Consider the following 21,861-nt stretch of genomic DNA (forward strand, 5'->3'; position numbering starts at 1 on the left):
CCTGTGCTCGGTGACTGACTGTTGATTGACTGGTGGATGTCTGACATTTCTCTTCCTCGCCAACAGCCCTCCCCCATTTCCTACAAGCCCCACATGACAGTTGAGCAGACAGGCAATTTTCATGGCTACATTTGCCATGTCAGGTGAAGGGAAGAGAAGAGGGGAAGGCCAGCCAGGAAGAGTGTCTGTCGTTCCCGGGGAGGGCGTGTGGCTGGGCTCACCGGAGGGGGCACAGAGCTGTGCCCTCGCATCCTGGGTTCAAGTCTGCAGTTCCCATGCAAGACGCTTCTGCATCTCGCGGGCTGTGTCCTCCTCCTCCCTCTGGTACGTGGGGAGCCTCCAGCCGCATCCCAGCCTTCCCGTGGCTTCCAGCAGCGACGGAAGCCTCCCTGGCCCGGCTCGCTGAATGACAGGCCTCGAGTAAACGCTCTGCGGGCAAGCACAAACGAACTGTGGTTGGATGCAGCACCGGCAGGGTCCGCACAGCCAGAATCCAAAGTGCAAAGAACTCTGCGTGTGGGAAGGATGTAGACACGGACCCGCTTGGGCTGTCAGGCTGACACAGGTCTCCCAGCCTTAGGTCAGAGTTCACGGCTTATGGGCACGGCTCGTACCCCCTGCACTTCAGACGCCAGCTGCAGATTTTGGGGTGCCATAACCAACAGGCTATCAATTCAGGGTCCCCCGTACACCCGTCAAGTTTGATGATTTGGTAGAACAACTCGTAGAACTCACAAAGGCACTAGAGTTACAATGACAGTTTTACTGCTAAGTTTTATTGTAAAGAGTGCATTTCAGGACCAGCCCAGTGAGGACACACAGGGTGAGATGTGGGGGCTGGCGGCGGGGGGGCGGGGGGGGTCCCAAGCACGAAGCGCCCTCCCCAGCAAGTGCACGTGCACCAACAGCCGGGAGGTTTACTCAAGCTTCCAGGACCAGACTTTTCCCTGGGTTTCATTGTGCAGGTGGGACTGGGAGAATGACTGCTGATGGGACCAGACTCCATCTACAGTGCTCCTTTCCTCCAGGGAGGTTGTGAGGTCAGGCTGATGTCAGGGCTCCAAACCCTCTGCCTTTCAGCACACGGTTGGGTTGGTCTTACTGTATAGCCAGCCCACTTCCAGAAACTGTTGGGGAGGGGGCACAGTTAATTGCCTCATTAGTGTAAACGCAGATGTGGCCCCAGGGCCCATGGTGAATAACAAAGACCCTTCAGTCACCTGGGAAGTTCTAAGTGGGTAGGATTTCCCGGTCAAGAACCCAGCTCAAAGACCACACAAGTTCTTTATCATACGACACGTGGAAAATACAAGAATTGGGCCCATAAGTCACCGAAAACTAAGGCAAAGAACTAATGATTTTTGTGATACAGAAACCACTGGAAAATGTCATTTGAATAAAAAATGAGTAGTTATTAGGGGCACCTGGGTGGCGGTTGGTTAAGCGTCTGACTTCGGCTCAGGCCATGATGTCACGGCTCATGAGTTCGAGCCCCGCGTCAGGCTCTGTGCTGACAGCTCAGAGCCTGGAGCCTGCTTCCGATTCTGTGTCTCCCTCTCTCTCTGTCCCTTGCCTGCTCACACTCTTTCTCTGTCTCTCAAAAATAAACATTAAAAAAATTTTTTAAAAATGAGCAGTCATTAAGCACCATTGGATCCTTTCATGTTTTTCACTCCCTCGGTCATTTGTTCAGGGATATTTCTGGAGTTCTATCTGTGCTATTTGCTGAAGCTATAATGTCGATGCTGTAAGGGTAGAGAAAAACAGAAAGTTGTTGTTTTGCTTTTTGGGGGACTTTTTGTGTCGTAGGGAAAAATGGAAGGGTTAATGAACTATTTGAAATTATTTACTCATTTTAATGTCGATCTAAACGAACCTGAGTTCTGAGGTGACTTCATGTGCCTCGTCGAAAACTATGTTAAAAGAGGTCTCCAGTCACAAAATATCGCCAGCAAGTGCAGACTTGTGAGGACTCAGGGGACTGGGGGTAAGAGAAGGAGTCTGTCCGTTCTGCGTAGAAAGAACCAGAAAGCGGCCGCTTGGTCTCAGGTTGTTAGACGAAATCGCGACGTGCTTTGAAATGTGATGTTTTCAACTGCTGTGTTTTTTTTTTGTTGTTTGTTTTTTTGTTTTCTCGTAATTGGAACAACATACTAATTTCTACAAGTTTGTGACTACTAACAGACAGCAATCACCTCACAGACTTGTACCGAAGAGACGAGACCATCCAGGTGACAGGAAACGGCCATGTGCAGAGCCCTCGCTTCCCCAACAGCTACCCCAGGAACCTGCTTCTGACGTGGCGCCTCCGTTCCCAGGAGAAAACAAGAATACAGCTGGCCTTTGACAGTCAGTTCGGATTAGAGGAGGCGGAAAATGATATCTGCAGGTGAGTGGGGAGAAACGCAGGTCAGGGGTCACGTCCAAGGGGAAGAAACGATGGATGTAAAACCTCGCATCGTGCTTTCCTTTGGGGACCCGCCCGGATCCGAGCGGACAAAATACAGGGGGCACAGGCTTTGTCTGCAGAGGGCCCGGTCACAGAACCCCAGGTACGCACCCGTCAGAGCCAGGCCACCGGGCTGCTGGGGAAGGGCCCCTGTGTTGGCCGGGCCTCGAGCAGCCTTTGGGAGCACATAGATGCATCCAGCATCCCGCGATACCCGCAGCCACGTCACGTGGCTGTAAGGAGCGTGTAAGGAGCCCCTGTAGGGCTCCGGGAACTGACCCTGGCCGTTGTAGCCCGCGCACTGGAAGGTGGTGATGGTGAGGACCATGTCAGGGCCTTACCCTGAAATCCTGGGCCTCAGAGAAGAAAGAAACATCACCCCCCCCTCAGATGGTCCGTTTGCCGTCCTTTTCTGGGTCTGCTCGATCATCTTGTCCCTTCTAAGCCTGTGTATCGGAGAGCGCCCTGGCTGTTCTGCAAATTGCCTGCTCACAGCGTCGCAGTCACTGAATTAGCATGTAGGGGACGGGAGGGCTTTGTTTCCTTTCTGTGCTTCCCACACGCACGGGTTCTGCAATGCCAAATCCTTTCAGCAGGTTTATTTTCCTCTGAATAAGAAGAGGGTGCCTCAAATTTGGCTGTCCTTTGTCGCATGTTGATTATGCTGACAGCTTTTGTTGTGTGGCTGTTTCTTCCAGATTAACAGCAGTGCCTGTTACTTTCTAGGACCACAGAGGGTAATGTATGCCAGAAGGCAGACACAAATACGTGCCCCAAGAGCCGGCTCACGTTACAGAGAGGACACACTCCAGCGGGTCTTGTGTCTTGTCACCCTTGAAAGGGAGAACTGATTTTCTGTGCTGGAGAAAGAGTTGGTGCAGGGAAAAAAAAAAAAAAAATGTTTTTTTGAGGACTGTTCAGGGGTGATGGCATGAAAGGGAAGCCAGGTCTCCATGATGAGGTGAGGTTTTGATCCGGGTAGATGGGAGCTGTGTCAGCACCCATGCCTTGAAAATGAAGACACTAAGGGTAGTTTCCTTTCTGGACCTTTCAGCCAATCCAGTTGTGTCTCAAAATTCATGGAGGCAGATAGAGGAGTAAGAGGCAGGGAAGGGGACAGGAAGAAGGAAAAGACAGACTGACTTCGTCTCAGGGAAAAACTACGCTGATGGATTTAAACCACAAGAAAGTGACCTTTGGTGGTATTTACGAAGTTTCGAGTACACTCATTCTTTGCGCGGTAACTGTGATTTACACATATTGTATATAAAATGCAATGCGCGGGGCGCCTGGGTGGCGCAGTCGGTTAAGCGTCCGACTTCAGCCAGGTCACGATCTCGCGATATCTCGCGTGATCTCGCGTGAGTTCGAGCCCCGCGTCAGGCTCTGGGCTGATGGCTCAGAGCCTGGAGCCTGTTTCCGATTCTGTGTCTCCCTCTCTCTCTGCCCCTCCCCCGTTCATGCTCTGTCTCTCTCTGTCCCAAAAAGAAATAAACATTGAAAAAAAAAATTAAAAAAAAAAAAATGCAATGCGCTTGATTTCCTGCCATCTGTTCCCAAGCCTCCTTGATGTTTACATTGTAATATTTTATTGCTTGAATAATGATTCTTTGCGAGTGCTTCTCACCTTCCAAGCACCGCATAAACATGAAGTAATTAATTTACACACCACCCAAGAGATACCCAGCCGGTGAATTTGTGTAAACCTCTTACTATGCTCAGAGGGAAACTGAGGGAAAAGGACGGAAGGGCCCCAGAAATCACCGTCAACGAAGTGTAGTCGCCCAGTCGTTACACGATCCCGCCCGGTCCAGTAAAAGCTCTGTGCCTCCTGGTGGACTTTCTCCATATTCAGCCGCCATGTTTCTCGTGCTGATCCCGCAAGGGCAGTTGTGAAGAACATATCAAGCGGGTTGAGTCTACGACCGCTGTTCGCCCAGAGTGCCCATCCTTTGCGTTGTGACTTTAGCATTCAGAGACATTCGGGGAGAGGCAGAGTGACTGATGGCCGGAACTGAAGGGCAGATAGTTCAGCTCATAAGTAGAATGTCCCGAGATTTGGGGTGTCCTGAAAGTAAAGTCACTGATCCCTGGAAGATGTGCACTGTGTCCCTGAAGAGAGTCTACTGTGTGATGGAAAGGTTATATGGAACATTGAAAGAGGCCTTCCCCACCTCCTCAGTCCTGGCATTCTGTGTTTCTCTGACCAGCATCAGAGCCGAACCATCCATGGTCGTCACCTCATCCACACCCTGGTTTAACCAGATACCTCCAGTATTTCTTAGGGCACCTCCCTCCCCCAAATCATAATGCTTTTCACTTTGATAACCATCCTAGTTTATTATAGGATCCTTGCAAAAGACAGTTTCCAAAAGGGAAGAGAGCTTTTTATTTTATTTTACCATCTATTTTCTGTAATGAGATGATGTAACATAATGCTGATTCCACATGCTGTATAGATACGGATCATTTCTTAAGGGACCACTGGATGTGGCGAATTAATTAAAAGTGGGAATTGGTTTGAAAACCTTTATATAGTAAATATTTGCGCATGTAATTAAAGCTGGGTCTCCAAAAATAGGACAACAGATTATAATTATTACTTTTCCTAGGAAACCCTTCCAAGCCAGATGTTCAGAAAGTGGCCCATTTTGATGACTGTTGATTTGGGAATACTCATGGCTAAATGTGCATAAACGTTCTTTCAGATTATTGACGTTTGAATTTGAAAGACTGAACCCAAAGACTGGCTTTCCTGTAAAAATTTCTGTAGGCTTTAATTTTCATGTTAGGTGATAGTCATGAGAAATCACATATGTTACTTTTAATTTCTCCGGGGAAGGATGAATGTCAAAGCGTGCTGTAATCAAAATTTGTTTATTTCTGTCACATTGAAACTAGGTATGATTTTGTGGAAGTTGAAGATGTATCTGAGACCAGTACCGTAATTAGAGGGCGGTGGTGTGGACACAAAGACGCTCCCCCCAGAATAACATCAAGAACAAACCAAATTAAAATAACATTCAAGTCTGATGACTACTTCGTGGCTAAACCTGGATTCAAGATCTATTATTCTTTTGTGGTAAGTATCCTAACCGCCCTGTGATTAAAAGCAGACACTGGTTTCACGAAGTACAGAGATCGTTTTCTATGATGAAATGCAGTGGTGTGAGGGTGAACTGTGTTAATTCTCCGTGGGATGCTCCATTACTGCCCTACGGCCAACATGGTATAAAGCTTTCTGGAGTAAGGAGCACTGTTTTGATCTATTAGGTCAACCCTTGGGTCTACGCATAGTAAACAGAAAAAGGGAAATGGTTGATATTAGTAACGCAGTGTTACCTCTGGTTCAGCTGATGCAAGGTAAATGCAGAGCCAAATAAAAGGCATGTGAGAGTTGAGTATCTTTAGTTCAAAGAGTTGTCTGTGTCATTCCAGCCACAGAGAAGAGTCTGGACGATTTCAGCTGAAATTACCCAGACGTGGGAGGGGTCTCTGTCATGATCATGGAGCCCTAGCGTTGTCAAGAGTCGTAAAGTTCGTGAACTTCCTCAAGTAGACCCAGGAGTGTGGCACTGTTGTGTTGGCTACACTCCTGCTTAGTCGTGGTCTCACCTCTGCTTAACACCTCCACAGCCCTTCCCAGGTTTAAGTGGATCTAACCGTTGGAAAATGCTCAACCTCTTGTTGAGTCAAAATCTGCATGGTAGTCAATTCTCGTTGTTGGGCACATGCGATCAGGTGTCTCCTTTACTCAGTCAGGTATTGATAAGACTCTGTAAGGTTCCTGCTCACTGTCAGCCTCTGTCCGGTGCAGTAGATATCACGGTGAGCAAGACAGACAGGGTTCTCGAGCCCCTGGGAGCTCATAATCTCGTAGGGATGGCAGCCTATTAAAAAGCTGTAATAAGGGAGAACAGTGAACAAAGGCGAAAGTACCGGGTTCTGTGAGTTCGGCTCAGGGAGACATTGCCATAATTTTACCTGTCCGTGACCTTGGCTATCCCTGAACCCTTCTTGTGTTCGTAGCGTGTGACCTTTTATTCTCCCATGAGCACGCTTCATTCCCGTTCAGTCTGTCTTTATCCGTCTTCAAAGCATGGATGTCAAAATCGAATCCAGGGCTACGGATGGAGTCACTGTGTGTTTTGTCTCCCCTCCTGTGGGTTTTTTTTTTTCTTTTTCGCAAAATAGTGAGCTATTAAATGCTAAGTGAATTCTACATCAGAATAAATGAAAAAATAGCATGAGGTGACACCGCTTCCCGTTTTAATTTGAAAATAATCCATCAGGCATGATTTACGTTACTGCAAACACATCAGTGCTGCTCAGTGTTAAAACTCAAGGGCGAACCTTTGGTTTCTCTGTTTCTGTCTTTTAATGTGTGCAGTGCTGTTCTGTTCTCCACTGTTCACGGGCTGCACAGGTTGGGCATGTTGGGATGGTGATGGATAGGCTTAGGGAAAGACCTTTTTTCCCTTAAAACATCAAGAAGTGTTAGTGCTGACGGATAGACTTTCTGTGAAACTTGACGACTAAACTGAACGGTCCGTAAGTCAGTTAGAAACACCCTAACTCTCATACAGTGTCATTCAGGCAAAATAACTCCTTTTCTTTTTTTTTTTTTTTCAACGTTTTTTATTTATTTTTGGGACAGAGAGAGACAGAGCATGAACGGGGGAGGGGCAGAGAGAGAGGGAGACACAGAATCGGAAACAGGCTCCAGGCTCCGAGCCATCAGCCCAGAGCCCGACGCGGGGCTCAAACTCACAGACCGCGAGATCGTGACCTGGCTGAAGTCGGACGCTTAACCGACTGCGCCACCCAGGCGCCCCAAAATAACTCCTTTTCTATGGAAGAGGCAGCACAGGTATGGATTTGGGGGGAATGAATAGTCCTTTTTGGAGGTGTTCGAGCTCACGGTGCCGGCCCATCACCCATTGAGTGACCAGCATTAAGCGGCATGTTGAGTGACCTCTGAGTCTGGCTGGAAACTGGCGTCACTCACTCGCTCACCTCCACCAGGACATTAATTGTGGGTTTTAGGAGCGAGAATACTCATAATTTTTGGTGTATTTCCCTACTGATCTCTTGGTCTGCATTTTTGAGGACAGATCCAGGCTCCTTTTCGGTTTCTCAAGGCGTCTGGCACCAAAGAGCATCAACTAGAGCCAGAGAGCTTTGGTGGCTGAACTCCAAGAGGGGGAATGAGCTTCACCTACAGGGGTGTCTGGACTACAGATAGGTGGGCTTTTTTTTTTTTAATGTTTACTTATTTTAGAGAGAGAGCGTGCGTGAACAGGGGAGGAGCAGAGAGAGAGAGAGAGAGAGAGAGAGAGACAGGATCCGAGGCAGGCTCTAGGCCCTGAGCTGTCAGCACAGAGCCCGACGCAGGGCTCAAACTCAGGAACTGTGAGATCATGACCTGAGCTGAAGTTGGACGTTTAACCGACTAATCCCCCCAGGCGCCCCAAAGATCTGTGTGGCTTTTGATAAAAGCCTGTTTCTTGCTCAACAGGGATAGAAGGTCACTATGGCTTGACCGGTGTATTGGAGAGATCATTTTATTTTACTTTTTTAAGTGTATTTATTTACTTGGAGAGAGAGAGAGCATGCTCTGGGGAGGGGCAGAGAGGGGCAGCGAGGGGGGAGGGGAGAGAGAGAGAGAGAGAGAGAGAGAGAAAGAAACCCAAGCAGACTGCACTGCCAGCACAGAGTCCGATGTGGGGCTCAAATTCACCAACTGGGAGCTTACGACCTGAGCCAAAATCTAGAGTTGGACGCTGACTGAGCCACCCAGGTGTTCCGGGAAGATCATTTTATTTGTGTTTAAATTGTACTTGCAGAGACTTTAAAAGGGCAGTGTTTCTAAAGCCAGATGCTACAGAGACTGGGCCTAAAACCTAAAGTTGACCACCTTTAAGCTGATACAGAGACAAGGGATTAAACACAGCAGACGCTCTCCGAGTATATCTGAGCGACTATTTTTACAATGTTACGCAGCCCCACAAAACTTGTAACGGTCACAGGCAGCTGTTTTTTGCCATGCCTACCTTCAGGCTAGATCTAGGGAAATTTGAGCAGAGAATAGTTCCTGAGGAGTGAGTGTCCTCTTGGAAAATGGCAGCTAGCTCTCTGGGTAGGTCGGGACCACCTCCCTTCTCATCTCTACCTTTTCACCTGTCTGCTTCGCATGGGACATCCTTCTAACTGGTACCTCAGTGACTCTCCGGGTGCAGAAGGAGTTGTCCTAGATGCAACTCGCAGGTGCACGGGACCACAGGAGCCCTGTGCCCTGGAATCACATCTATGTGATCTGTACCTGTCGCATCTTTGCAGTACCCAGTCCCATGTGCATATTTGCTTAGGTTTTCATTCCACCAAAGTGTGAGTGACTCATGGTTCACATCACGATCACTTATTTGTGGTCACAAGTGGTTCACAAGTTACAATTTTGTGTGATGTGCTTGGGATTCGATCTTGTACCTTTTTTTTTTTCACAGTACCTGTCTCAGTCTCTCCTAGAGCACAGCCTCATGGGACCAGAGTTTTGCTGTAAAGCTCACTTTGGATCGACTAAGGTTTCCCTACTTACCAATGGTCTGATATTAAACAAGTCTCTTCCCCTTTCCTGTCACATGTATCAAATGATGATAATTGGCACTGGTGTGAGGCTTTTAAATGGTACCAAATACTTCGTGCCGTGCCTAGGATGTAGTAAATGGTCAATAAATAATGGTGCTAATTATCCCACCTTTACAGTCACTAACTGTGTATATATATGTGTCTTCCAAGTTAACGGTGTTTAAAAAATTCAGCTGAGTAAATTTTAGACGTCTTGTTGGCTGTATTCAATGATTTGCTCATGAGGCAGCCCCCAAGCTAGCCGACAGGAGGGAGCTGCAAGGAGGTATGTGAACAGAAAGTCTGATATACGCAGAAGGGAGCGGGAACAAGGGAGTTCTGCTGGGCAAAAAGCTGAGTGAGTTAGTGCAAAGTTACTTGTGTTTAGAAGACAGCAGGGATCTGTCAGGTAGATTATGCACTAGAGCTGATGAGGAGATTCCTGACTGACTGCTTTAAGAATCCATTTGGGGGGAAACCAGAACTGTAAGTAGGTCTCAGTTCGGTCACATGGGCCTTAGCATGAGTGACTCCATTTTAAGCCTGTTGTCTTATTTTCAGCATTCATAATGAACTATTCAAGGGTCTTCTTGCTGTGTGTATTCTACACAGTGCCTTATACATGGCTAGCTAGCCCATTTGTTGAGTTGACTCTTTCCAGGTAAAATATGATTCGTTAGAACTGCCTGATTTCAGTTTTTGCTCTCCTGCTCAGGCTTTTTTCCTTGATTTCACTCCACTGTGGAGAAGAGGTAAACGTCAGAGGGCATAATTAGGCAGAATGGATAATGTTATCAAATCCTTGTTAGCAAGATGTGGTTGTCTAAATAAATCAAGCTCTCCCACCTCCAACTCACTTTGTCGGGGAATGTCAGGAATCTGTTAAGTAGGTCTTTGGAAAGGTATCCAATTACAAGGCTCCCATTGGATTCCCAGAAGGCACCCGGCATGAGTGTGAATCTCAGCTCTACCCTTTACTACGGTTTGTTCATCCATAAAGTGGTGGTCATACTGCCTGAGATGAAGTAGTCATGAGGATGAAATTAGACAACTTTTGTAGAGTGTTCTGCCTGGAACTTATTCATTCCTCAAATATCTGCTGTTCTGACTACTCTCGTCGTCACTGGTGTTATTGACACATCGGGTGACAGGTGAACTCGACATTCCCACGCAAACGGCCCAGCTGTCCTGTGTAGGTGGGCACGTGCATGCCCACCTCAGGCCGTAATCCGCTTCCTTTGTCCACGGTAGAAATATTTTCTTGTACGTTGTAACAAACCTAAAAACGTTTATTGGTGTGAGTGAGTTTGTGCACGGCGCACACGTGTTTAATGTAAGGGTCATTTTTTTTTTCATTCAAAAACAAAAAATGAAGTCATTTTAAAGCTACTCAAAAACCTTCTTTTTATTAAATAATTCTAGTTTATTTCATAACTTGAAATCCGCTAGTGTCTATTACAAACAATTAAAAAAGCAATTTTATCAGATCAGTTGCTTAAGTACATATCTCTAGTTTGAATTTCTAGCAGTGAAGTTAGGATTTCCATTGAGATTGAAACTCTGCATGAAGCATGGTTTTGCCTTGTAAGTAATTATTCCAAATAGAAAAAGAAAAGGAAGAAGGGAAGGAAGGAGAGCAAACAGGAGGAATAAAACCCAGGAACTGAATAAGATAGGGTTCCCAATTGTAGCACCTTTTGCAGATTCTAATTTTGTTTAGTCTAAGGCTTACCAGTTGCTTAAAGAAAAACAAACTAATGGTGTGGGCAGTTCACTCTGTTCCCCTAAGCCGAATTCTCAGAAGGAGCTGGAGAGCAAAGGACGCCTTCACTTTCTCTGTAAAATGTGTGGAAATGCTGTCCTAATTTTCACAGATGAAATCGTTGGACATCCTGAACGTGTACGGCTGCTCTGGCCACACAGCCAGGACTATGCGTAGATCAAAGGACTGTCGTGGTCAGGGTGGTGACCACACAGCAGCTCTCCCCGTCAGTTTCTTCCTTTCAAATAGATCCTACTGAAGGTTTGGGGGCTGTGAGATTGTTCATTGAATACCTACTGTGAGCTAGACCCAGCTACGTCCAGCGCCCTGGAGATCCAGCCTGAAAAAGGCAGTGTGTCTGCCCTCAGGACCTCGCCTGGTAGTGGGCACAAATGGGCAATAAATGCCTAAGTAACTAGGGAAGTCAGGACGCGTTCACAAACCACAATTACTTGCAGTTCGGTAAAGGCAGGAAAGAAGATAGACATGGGTAGTGTGATGGAGAGTGATGGACAGCTAGAGTGTCATGGCGGGAGGCACTGTGGGAAGCCGTGGGAGAAAAGAACAGCAGATCCTAAGACCCTAACACAGAAACGAGAAGATGTCTTTCGCGTGACAGTCAGTAATAGTTCTCTTGCTGTCTTGGGATGCAGGCTGCTGGAAGGGAGCAGACGTAAGGGGGGGAACACAACAGCACCTAACGGCCCTCAGTCAAGAGTGAGAAAGGAGGTTTCCCATCTCCGCCCATCTTCTCGTGCGTCTCTCAAGGGTCCCAGCGCTTGGACCAGGGGTCAGCTAAGTCCAGACACCGAGAAAGTGTCAGCAAGGTTTCAGACAATGTGTGGGGCAGGGACAGGGTCCAGCAGGAGGGGAGCAGAGCAGGAGGGACAGATGTGGGCTCTAGAAGCCCGAAGTTGCCGGGGCCTGCCACGTTGGCGAGCCTGGCAAGGGGTTCAGAGGCTGTGGGGCGAAGCACATTCTTAAGGACAGAGTCTCCCTTTTGTGGCCCTTCGTAGGCAAGGGGAGATAAATGTTCTTAGTGAAATTTTACAAATGTCCTAAAGTGTCACTAATTATATAGAATGTTTTGAGGAACCAGGAGTCTCTTTGGAAAGGGTGAGTGAACTCGTTTTAATCAGATTGCTTTCCTAAAACCTGAACACATAATGAGAACTTTAATAGAACTCGTGAAGGACTGAAGAGCAAAATTTAGTACAATCTCGGAGCGAAGGATGATTTCTGAAAGGGTGTGGCTAGGTCCAGAAGCACATTGTGGGTGAAGGGAATGAAGGGCAGGTTGAACTCTTGCAGGAGGTGGGGGTAGGGAGCAGAAGAGGAAGAGATAGATTAAAAAAAAAGTTTAAGGAAACAGGAGGAGACAGAAAAGTGAGGTGGAATGAAGTCCCATGATAATAGCACGTGGCCCTGCCCAACTCTTATTTCAATGCGTTATTCAACAGGCTTTTTACTGAGCGCGTATTATGTGCCGTGCAGTAGGGTCCGTACTGGATAGAGCGTAGTGAAGAAATGCTTTATGGTCCTGCTGTCCTGTCATAGAACTTATAATTTGGCACAGTCCTGAGGTGGAGGAGGAGAATATATTTTAAAATAATAATAATGAAAATACAATAACGATAGCATCCAACCATCTGGGTGACCGTGAGGATTAAACGTATGAGGCATCGCGTGTGCAGAGTCTAACTCAGGCCCTGGCACGTCCTCAGTAATCACTATTCTGCTACGGACCTATGCACTACGGGAAGACGGGTTTCAAGAAAAATGTGGAAGGGAGTCGCAGTATCTTAGATACCTAGTGCTTGGCCAACCGTCTTATTTTTCAAGTGAGGCGGTGAACACAGGTGACATAACTTTGCGAACGAGAGAGGTTAGGAGTTTGCCTGTGGTCACAGAGCTCACACATAGGCGCCATCCATGAACTATGAAAGCTGTGGACCCTCCAGAAAAAAATAGATGTGTATAAAATTGTGCATAAAATCTCAGGGAATACCCATGTTTCATCCACGATGTCCTGTGGGTCCATGGAGGCAGCAAAGAGCTCCATGCATATTATCTGTAGGTGTTATCTGACTTTGGGGTTATTTTCTTCCACGCTGACGAGTCCTTTCCAACACAGTGTTGAAATAATCCTTTACTACTGTAATTAATTTTCCTCATAAACCCCATGTGCTAATCACATGAGCAGATGACTCCCCATGTGCTGAGTAAACACATTTTCAGCTTTGAGAGAGAGGCTGTTTAATGACACTTGGACGGTCCAGCATCCTGTTGATCTAGTATTTAATTATGCAGGCACGCTACAGGTCGACTTTTGTCCTTGAGAACCAGAAAGTCGTCACAACTTTAAATGGCTGTGCCTCTCTATATACCCATAACTTTCTCTCTATAACCAGGCTCTTTGATGCACTAATATTTTCGTAGCTGGAGCCAAAAAGAAAAATGAAGGAAAAAGCCATTTGACTAAATTAGAAAAGGCTTGCATATTTAAGACATGCCTGAAACAGAGCAGTATTTCTTCCCTGAAGAGCTATGAAGCGATCCTCAGTAAAAAATATCTCTGCCTAATGTTCCCTTATAAATTCAGGAGATATTTCTGAGACCTTGGTGTGGCTAATAAGAAAATGATAATCCTGTGTGGGAGAAAGGCACACCAGGATGGCCCTGGGCATCGCAGTGATGACGTGTGGGGGGCATTCGGGGCCCACGGGCAAGGGGAGCACTTGACTTCGTGCAGACGGACATTGTGGGTAGAAGAGAATGCCCCCCTGTCTTCCGAGGTTCTGGGTCTGGGGGCCCCCAGGTTACACCAACAAAAGCGACAACAGCGAGAGAAAAGCACTGTATTAACACGGGCATCTCGCATACACTCGGGAGCCCTCAGTGATGAGTAACTCAGAGGGGCGGTTCAACATCTTAACGACAGAACAGCACATCTTTGGAGAAGGAACGAGACAAAGGAAAAGGACCCTGAGTCTGCAGGGCAGCAAATTGTGGAAGATGAATACTCGGAGACTCATGGAATGTGAGGGCCAGTGAGTCAGGTTTGATGGGTAGATTGCTCTGGTGCTGCTCTAGGGTGATAAGGGTCTAGGGTTATCGCTGGTGACGGACCTTGTCCTTTCTGGTAGAGAGGGGAAGGGGGACACGTTTACAAATTTGTATCCTGCTTCCAGGCATATAGGGGAGGGCAGAGAGCTTGCCCTTTGTCTCTTCTGTTCAGCTGCCTTCAGCTCAAAATAATCTTTATGCCAAAGCGACATATCTTAGGGTCACATATTCTGTTCCCCTTCACTGGACTGGGTCAGGCGGGGTGTTGCCTAGATAAAGGCACAAAGACAATAAAATAAGGTAAATAAATAAATATGTACGTACATACATACGTACATACAAGGCATTTCAGAATATTGTGTGGCATACATTCAAAGTGTTGGAGGTGAAAGTTGCTAACCCCTTAATGTACTTTCTTTATTCTAGCCAGTACAAAAGAGACACAAGAAGCCAAAAAATCACCAGAAGACCAGCTGTATTAATGGTGAAAGAAACACCAAAGCTCAAGGCTGTCTTGTAAAACTAGAGTAGACAATGTGTCTGGAACCCAGAGCCAGAAGGCATGTGTACTTCTGTGATGCAAATTCACACCCAAAGATTCTTTTAAGGAGTCCAGGGTCCTTAGAAGAGACCAGGGAACACTTACAGGCCCCTCCCCCTGCAGGGACGATGTAGGTCTGGTCACAAAGAGTCGAACGGGCAGGAGAGCCGGTGAGGATGGCCAATTCCATGCCCACCCATGCTTAGCAGGTGGGCCCAGCAAGTGGAGGGGAGGGGAGACGCTTCCTGATGGTTGGGGTCCAAGGCAGGCAGCCCAAGAGAGAAACGAGGAAAGGGGATGTGGTGGAGGAAGAATAGGAGGAGGGAAGAAGCGATGAAGGGAAGAACTTTGGGATGAAAGACACCAGAAATGTTTGTTGATATCTCCATATCTGTGAACTGAGGCAAGAATAGAGACAGAAGCGTTTCCCCTACGGAAGAGCAAGCAGAGAGCTGTGTGTTCCATGAAGGGTTCAAGCCCACAGTGATTAATGCTTTGGTTTTTCAGTCGGGCATCTCCGGTAACAGTCCTTGGGAACTCAGTCTCCCCTCTGCTCTGGCTCTAAGGAGAGCTGGTCGACCTGCTTCATCTCTGTAGGGATCAGCCACTTTGGCAAGTTGAAGGTCCCTGGAACTTAAGGGAAACACCAGCCTCCCGTCCTAGCTGAACAAAGGGATTAGAAATTAATCATGTAGACAGGACTCATGTAGCATTGAAAACACCTGCCCTTGCTGTTCCCTTTATCCGTGGGAATGTGACCCATGAAGGCTGCCCTCCACTCAACATTGCTTCTGTCACCTGTGAAAATATTGAGCCACCGGTTCAAAGTGACTCGTCCTTATTTTGCGATGGAAAATTGGAGTCAGGCAGGCAAAAAAATAAATCAAAAAGATTAAAAAAGGCATGGAGGCACCCCTGACAGAGAGAGATACCCGAATAAAGAATCAAGTAATCATTGCTTCTTGGCTAGGCCCTGCTGATCACTTCCTGATTGGTCTTTCCACCTCCTGTCGCTCACCTCCATTCTGTCCTGAGTGTGTTCCTTGCTAAAGGAGAACTGTGGCCAAATCATTTCCCTACCTAAAAACTTGCGAATGACCTCCAGTTTCCTATGAAGCATCTCAAACTGAAAGCCTTCCGTGTTCTGACGCCAGCCTGACATCCAATTCTCTCTTCTCCCTAACTAACACCAGATTTTCCGCCTCTAATCCCTGGCATTTAATTTTCATATCTGTATCATATCTGTCCTCAGAACTCCAAGCCCTCCTCTGTCAAAGCATATTCATGTCAAAACTACTCCTCCTTAGCTCCTCAATCATATATACTGCCCCCCCCCATCAGGCACCCAGATTGTTGGTCTTTATCAATACTATGGTTTTTCTTTTCTTTTTTTTTTTAATTTTTTTTTTTAACATTTTATTTATTTTTGAGACAGAGGGAGAGAGAGCAGGGGGAGGCTCAGAGAAAGAGGGAGACACAGAATCCGAAACAGGCTCCAGGCTCTGAGCTGTCAGCACAGAGCCCGACACGGGGCTCAAACCCACGGACCGCGAGATCATGACCCGAGCCGAAGTCAGACGCTCAACCGACTGAGCCACCCAGGCGCCCCAACACTATGGTTTTTCAAAGAAAAAATAAGATACACACATCCCAGATACTTCTGGACATATGTAGAATAGTAATAAAGAAAAAGAGAAAAAACAAACACCAGAAGTTCCCATCACCCAAATATAAGTACTATGAATATTTTGATGCCTTTCTTTCCAGTCTTTTTTTTTTTTTTAATGAACTGTTGTACAGGCCTCGCTGACTCTCCTTGAGGGCAGGGAATTGGCTTATTCCTGAAGGTTCTTCACAGGGTGTTGTTCTAAGTAGGTCTGGAAATGTTTAATTGAGCTGAACCAGCAAGTATTGAGTTCCTATGACGCATCTGATAATTTGGAGTAAAAACTATAAAAGCAGTTGCCAGAGATTATAAAGATGCCCTAACAGGAAATTGCCTGTGTTTTTCCAGACTTAAGTCTTAAGTTGTACCAACCTACCGATGGCCCTTAGCTGTTGAGGCCCAGGATTCACTGGGCACTGGCGGGGGGGATGGGGACTGTGAGGATGGAAGAGTGGGGGCCATTGTTGGGCTCAAACGTCAAGGGAGCTGTGGAGGGGAGGCGGGTATTCCGCTTCTGAAGTCTGTCTTCACCACGTTGGCACCTCAAGGAGCATATAGTTGCATCCGTAACAGCCTGACTTCAGCAGCTCTCACTTCGGACTATGTCATTGTGACATCAGAGCAGACATGGCTTGGTCCTCTGTTGATGCACTTGCTGAGGTGGCCTCTCTCATGCAGAATGTCAGCGGCCTGGAAAGACTAAGGGCTTCGTAATAAAGGCAAAAATGGGGGCGCTCGGGGAGCTCAGTCAGTTAAGCGTCCAGTTTCAGCTCAGGTCACGATCTCACGGTTCGTGGATTCCAGCCCCACATCGGGCTCTGTGCTGACAGCTCGGGGCCTGGAACCTGCTTTGCATTCTGTATCTCCCTCTCTCCCTCTGCCCCTTCCCTGCTCACACTTTGTTTCTCTGTCTCAAAAATAAATAAACGTTAAAAATCTTTTTAAAAAATGCGGTGGCAAAATGTCTTTGAGGTCTTGACGGCCTCTTATTCGGAGGGTCTCTGCAAAGGCCTCGAGAGCATTCCAGGTTTTCAAGACACTCCAAGGCCCCTTGTTTGATTTTTTTTTTTTTTTGAGGTTTTCTGTATAGGATAGAGGACCTGTGAATCAGAAACACTCAAGTTCACATCTGTGTATGATCTGTGAGACCCAGGACATACATTTAAACTGCCCCCGCTGCTGTTTCTTCATTTGCAAAGTCAGAAGGAACCACCTGCATCGTAAAACTGTGTGAGGATTACCTGTGAGACGTACGGGCTTGATGTGCACTTGGTGTGCACCAGGTGGAACTATTATATTATTACTACTGCTACTGTTACCATTCAATGCCTTGGAAGGTTAGAATCGAATTACGTAGTCCAAGGTTAAGGGCTCTTGCGTCTCAGTCCAGATGTGCCGCCGTAACAGAACACCATAGCCTGGGTGGCTTAAAAAATTTTTATTTTTCACAGGTTTGGAGCCTGGGAAGTCCAGGTTCAAGGCCCTGGCAGATTTGGTGTCTGATGAGGGCCCACTTAATTCATAGTTGGCCGTCTTTTTGCAATAACTTCACATGGCAGAGGGGTGAGGGAGCTCTCTGGAGGCTCTTTTATCAGGGCACTAATCCCATTCATGACCTCGTCACCTCCCCGAGGCCCCAGTACATCTCACTGGGGGTCGGGTCGCAATATATTAATTTGTAGGGGGGACCCAACAGTGAGTGTGCAGCGTGTTAAACCAGATGAACACCGGAGATCTTGGACTAAGAGTGAGGTCAGACCTAGGAGCAGCCGTGTGGTGTGATTCCGGTGCCGGGTTGGAAACCTGGGTACGCCCTGAGTCGGTTGTGGGAAAGTAAACCCTTACTGGCTCTTTTCCGTTCCGCTGTTTTAGATACACAATCCCTTTGTCCCCCTTGAACTCTTCCTGAAAATATCTGGAAATATACTTTCAATATGAAGATTCTAATTTTAGTAGTATATTTAGATTTGAAAAATTCCTTGAGGTCACGGCTGTAGGAAGACATTCATTCCTCACCGAACTCTACAAAACACTCTGCAAATAGCACCTAAAATATTCCTTTGGCTCAAAGACAAGTCAGATGTCTGAAGCGTTGAGCCGTTTGAGGCCACAAGTACCCAATGTCATCTTCTGGCATTCCCCTCCCCACCCTGGCCCCGAAATACTAAAACTGGCTATTTTCCTGGAGAAAAAAAATACTAAACCACCAAGTATTTTTAATCTCTACAATAAATATCTTTAGAACAGACAAAAAAGAAATATGAATTTGTAATAGAAACTTACTTCATATAGCAATAGTCGTAACCTAAAGAGAGAGAGAGAGAGAGAGAGAGAGAGAGGGGGAGAGAGAATCTTAAGCAGGTTCCACACTCATCTTGTGCCCAACACATGGGGCTCGATCCCACATGAACTTGAGCTGAAATCAAGAGACAGTCAGACACTTAACCAACTGAGCCACCCAGGTGCCCTGGAAAGGTTTTTTTAATTGTTAAAAAATATTTATAAATATAAACGCATAGTCTTAAGCAAAAAAAAAAAAAAAAAAAAATCATTTCCAAAGAAAAATCAGTTATAAAGGCAGAGGTCTAAATTGAAATTTCAGACCAGCGCTTTATTTTTGATTTCATTAGTTAGAACAAACAACTGTAAATGATCCATTTTCTTCTGTGCCTTTTGAGAGTTTCCCTTGTGTAACAAAAATCTATGCTATCATCAATATGAAAATAAAATGGCTATTTCTAAGGCCGGGTGTAGGCAGAATGACAAAGATCTTTTTGTGCCTCCAAAAGGATTTGGAATTGTCTATAGCCCGGACTCCCATGTCATCTCACCTTTGCCCCAAAGGCTCTTTCCTCACAAATTGAAACCACTGCCAAATCTTTCACGTAGGCCAGGCTCAAATTAGTTCTCTAATGAACTAGGTCACTCCTTTATGCTACATGCATTTGGCAGATCTCTGTCTCTCCATCAGGTTTCACAGTAGGTCCTGGGGGTGCAAAGAAGATGGGAACTCTGCCCCCCAGACAGTATAGTTAAGACAGGCGGATAAGCAGTGACTGAAATGCAAAGCCCAAGGTCGGGGAGGGGAGGAGAGAAAAGGTAACCGTGTCTGATGGAAAGAGAAGGTGGTCAGGAAATGAGTCACAAAGGGAACAGTCCCAGGACCAAGACAGAGGTGGGGAATCATTCAATCCAAGCAGAGGGAACAAAATGAGTCACTGACTGATAACGGCTTAAAGCCTTACCCGGCCCAAGTTATTTGCATTTAAAAGCAATAAATCCTAAAGCTAAAAGGAAGGAAATCAGCCAAAGGCAGTTTAGGCTTAAGCCACAGAGAATGATTTAGACAGCTTGAAGCATCCAGGTTGGAAGGAAATGACCCCGAATCAAGTGTTTGCGTTAGAACCATAGAAGGATTTTTATTTCTTTGAATGTAGGTGCTCAGAACTTAGCCCAGACTTACAGAACCAGAATCTCAGGGAGAGGGTGTTCAGAACTCTTCTCCGTGGAGGCCCTTGGGCTGATTGTGGTGTATCCTTTTGCAAGAATTCTTACCCTATCAGCGGAGCTCCAGAATTCATACTGTTCTCTGACGATACCATCCCTGAGTTTGTTCCGGCTACTCACTTCACTTGAACGTGCCGTGTGATTTTGCAGTGCTTATGCCTTGGGGGTGGACACATCCTGTGTAGGTGTCACAGGACTCGCATCTCACTTCAGAGACAGTGATAAGCCTTAATCGTACCGTGTCTCCCCCCACCCCACCTCATCCTGTGATAGGAAATGTCCCTAAATTTCCCTAATGTCACGTGAAACACGCTATGAACATCTATGTAGCCAGCCCATAGTAGGATGAGATGACATAAGACATGGGAAAGCACTTTGTAAAATGTAAATGCACCACGTAGTTTTTGAGGTATTATAACAGAGAGTGCTTCTTCATTCTGTTAAAATTGAATTCGCACTTTACATCACTGTAAATATATTTACGCCGCATAAAAAGAGACCTCGTCGTTAATTAGTTCTCTTACTTCCAAATCAAACTGCCGGCTCGTTCGTGTCTCCCGTTACTTCATCACTTCATTTCCTGTGGGGAGGCGTTGGAAGAGGTGCCACTTTAAAAGACGATACTCCTCTTGGGGTAATGTCCACGAGAAAGAAAACAAAACAGCTGCGTACCTTATAGACGCGGTCCTGATTCCTCGCCCATTCTGCCGGTAAACCGGATTTCATTCTGAACACATCGTTGTTCCGACCCTGACTTAAGAGAAAATGTCTTCTATTTTGCCATTTAAAAGACTTCCGTAGACGTTCCACTTCTCTACTTCTGTAGGGAAAACGCACGTACCGGTGTGTGATGTTTTGGGCCGGCACCTGCCATGGTCCCCTCTCCCCACCACCTCCTTGCTGGGAGCGCTGGGGGTCTGTCGGCGCTCGCGTGTGGTACCGGCCTCCTTCTTGCTGTTCGCCTGATTGTATAACCTTGACGTCCTGTAAACTCTGCTTCTCCCCACGTTTCAGTTTGAATGGCTCCTGCCTCTTATTTAGGCTGGCGGTCTCGGCAGCCACAAGTTTAAAGGAAAAGACAAATCTCTAGATGGAATGTGTCACATTGTCCTCGTGTACGTAAGTGACGCTTGGCCCGCCCAGCCCTGCCCTGATTTTCTAGGTGGAGGACACCTGCCTCTAGGCTGCCTTTCTAGACACGGATAGTATATAGGAGCGAAAATATCAAGGGGGTGCCAAGCACTTCGCATACTGTTTGGCTCCTCTGTGATGCTCACACACGCCAACTACCGAGACGATGCGAGGTGGTTGATCCAACAGAGAATTGTGGGTAACCGCTGTGTGCTGGGTACGTTGGGGGCTCAGGGGACCCGGTCGAACTTGTGAAGGGCAATTACAACAACACTTTAGAGGGTCACCAGTGAGGACAGAACAGGGACGGTGAAGGAAGTACAGACGGAGCCCTGCAGTCACCCTTGGACATGGACAGCCTTCCCTGCGTCCCTGGAGGCCGCGGGTCCTCAGGAGAGCACGCCCCTCCCACAGAACGCTCAGGGCCTGCCATTTGGAGTCCCCATTCTGTCCTGTACCACATGGGCTGCCAGAGAGAACATTGGGAGAGTACAGGCTTTGCATTTTCTCTTTTTGTTTGGGGAAGTGCAACCCCCTTTTTAACATTTTTAAAAAAATTGTTTAATGTTTATTTTTGAGAGAGAGAGAGAGAGAGGGAGGGGAGGGGCAGGAGGGGCAGAGCAAGGGAGACACAGAATGCGAAGCAGGCTCCAGGCTCTGAGCTGTCAGCACAGAGCCCGACGAGGAGCTCCGACCCACGAGTCGTGAAATCATGATCTGACCTGAGGTCGGACGCTTAACTGAGACACCTAGGTGCCCCCCTTTTAACCTTTTTAATCTATTTCTCCGTGAGCCCCTTTTTCTCTCTTTTCTAGTGTGCATATGGCTATGTCATCTCTTCGCTGGGCAACACCCAAGAATTTCTCTCCTTCCTGTTTCTCTGCCTGCAGGATTGTCTTTGAACCCCTCCTTTCTTCTGTACCCCAGCTAAGAGACCTTTCTGGGTCTCAAATCCAAACACATACACCATTCTCCTCCCTTAAACCTTGCACGGTTATCCGTTGCCTGTGGGAAAATCCAAACCCGAGCCACAGAGCACTTGGGTTTGGTCCATACCCGCTTCTCACCTCCAGCCTGGCTCCTCTCCTGGGTCTCCAGCCACCCCGGGCATGGTG

The 21,861-nt window shown here is 47.0% G+C and overlaps 1 protein-coding gene across 3 annotated transcripts in view; it reads left to right on the forward strand.

Moving 5' to 3' along the window:
- PDGFD (platelet derived growth factor D) overlaps window positions 1-21,861 on the forward strand; it is a 225,219-nt gene that overhangs the window by 148,993 nt on the left and 54,365 nt on the right. For 2 of the 3 annotated variants that reach the window (XM_086679266.1, XM_086679267.1), the window contains exons 2-3: window positions 2,185-2,389; window positions 5,351-5,531. In XM_086679266.1, the coding sequence (XP_086535392.1) occupies window positions 2,185-2,389; window positions 5,351-5,531 (386 nt within the window). The remainder of the gene's footprint in view (window positions 1-2,184; window positions 2,390-5,350; window positions 5,532-21,861) is intronic. The other variant, XM_086679268.1, reaches the window with a different exon arrangement.

The sequence above is a fragment of the Puma concolor genome, chromosome D1 (assembly GCF_028749965.1).
Source record: "Puma concolor isolate L17-30 chromosome D1, mPumCon1.1.hap2, whole genome shotgun sequence".
Lineage (NCBI taxonomy): Eukaryota > Metazoa > Chordata > Mammalia > Carnivora > Felidae > Puma > Puma concolor.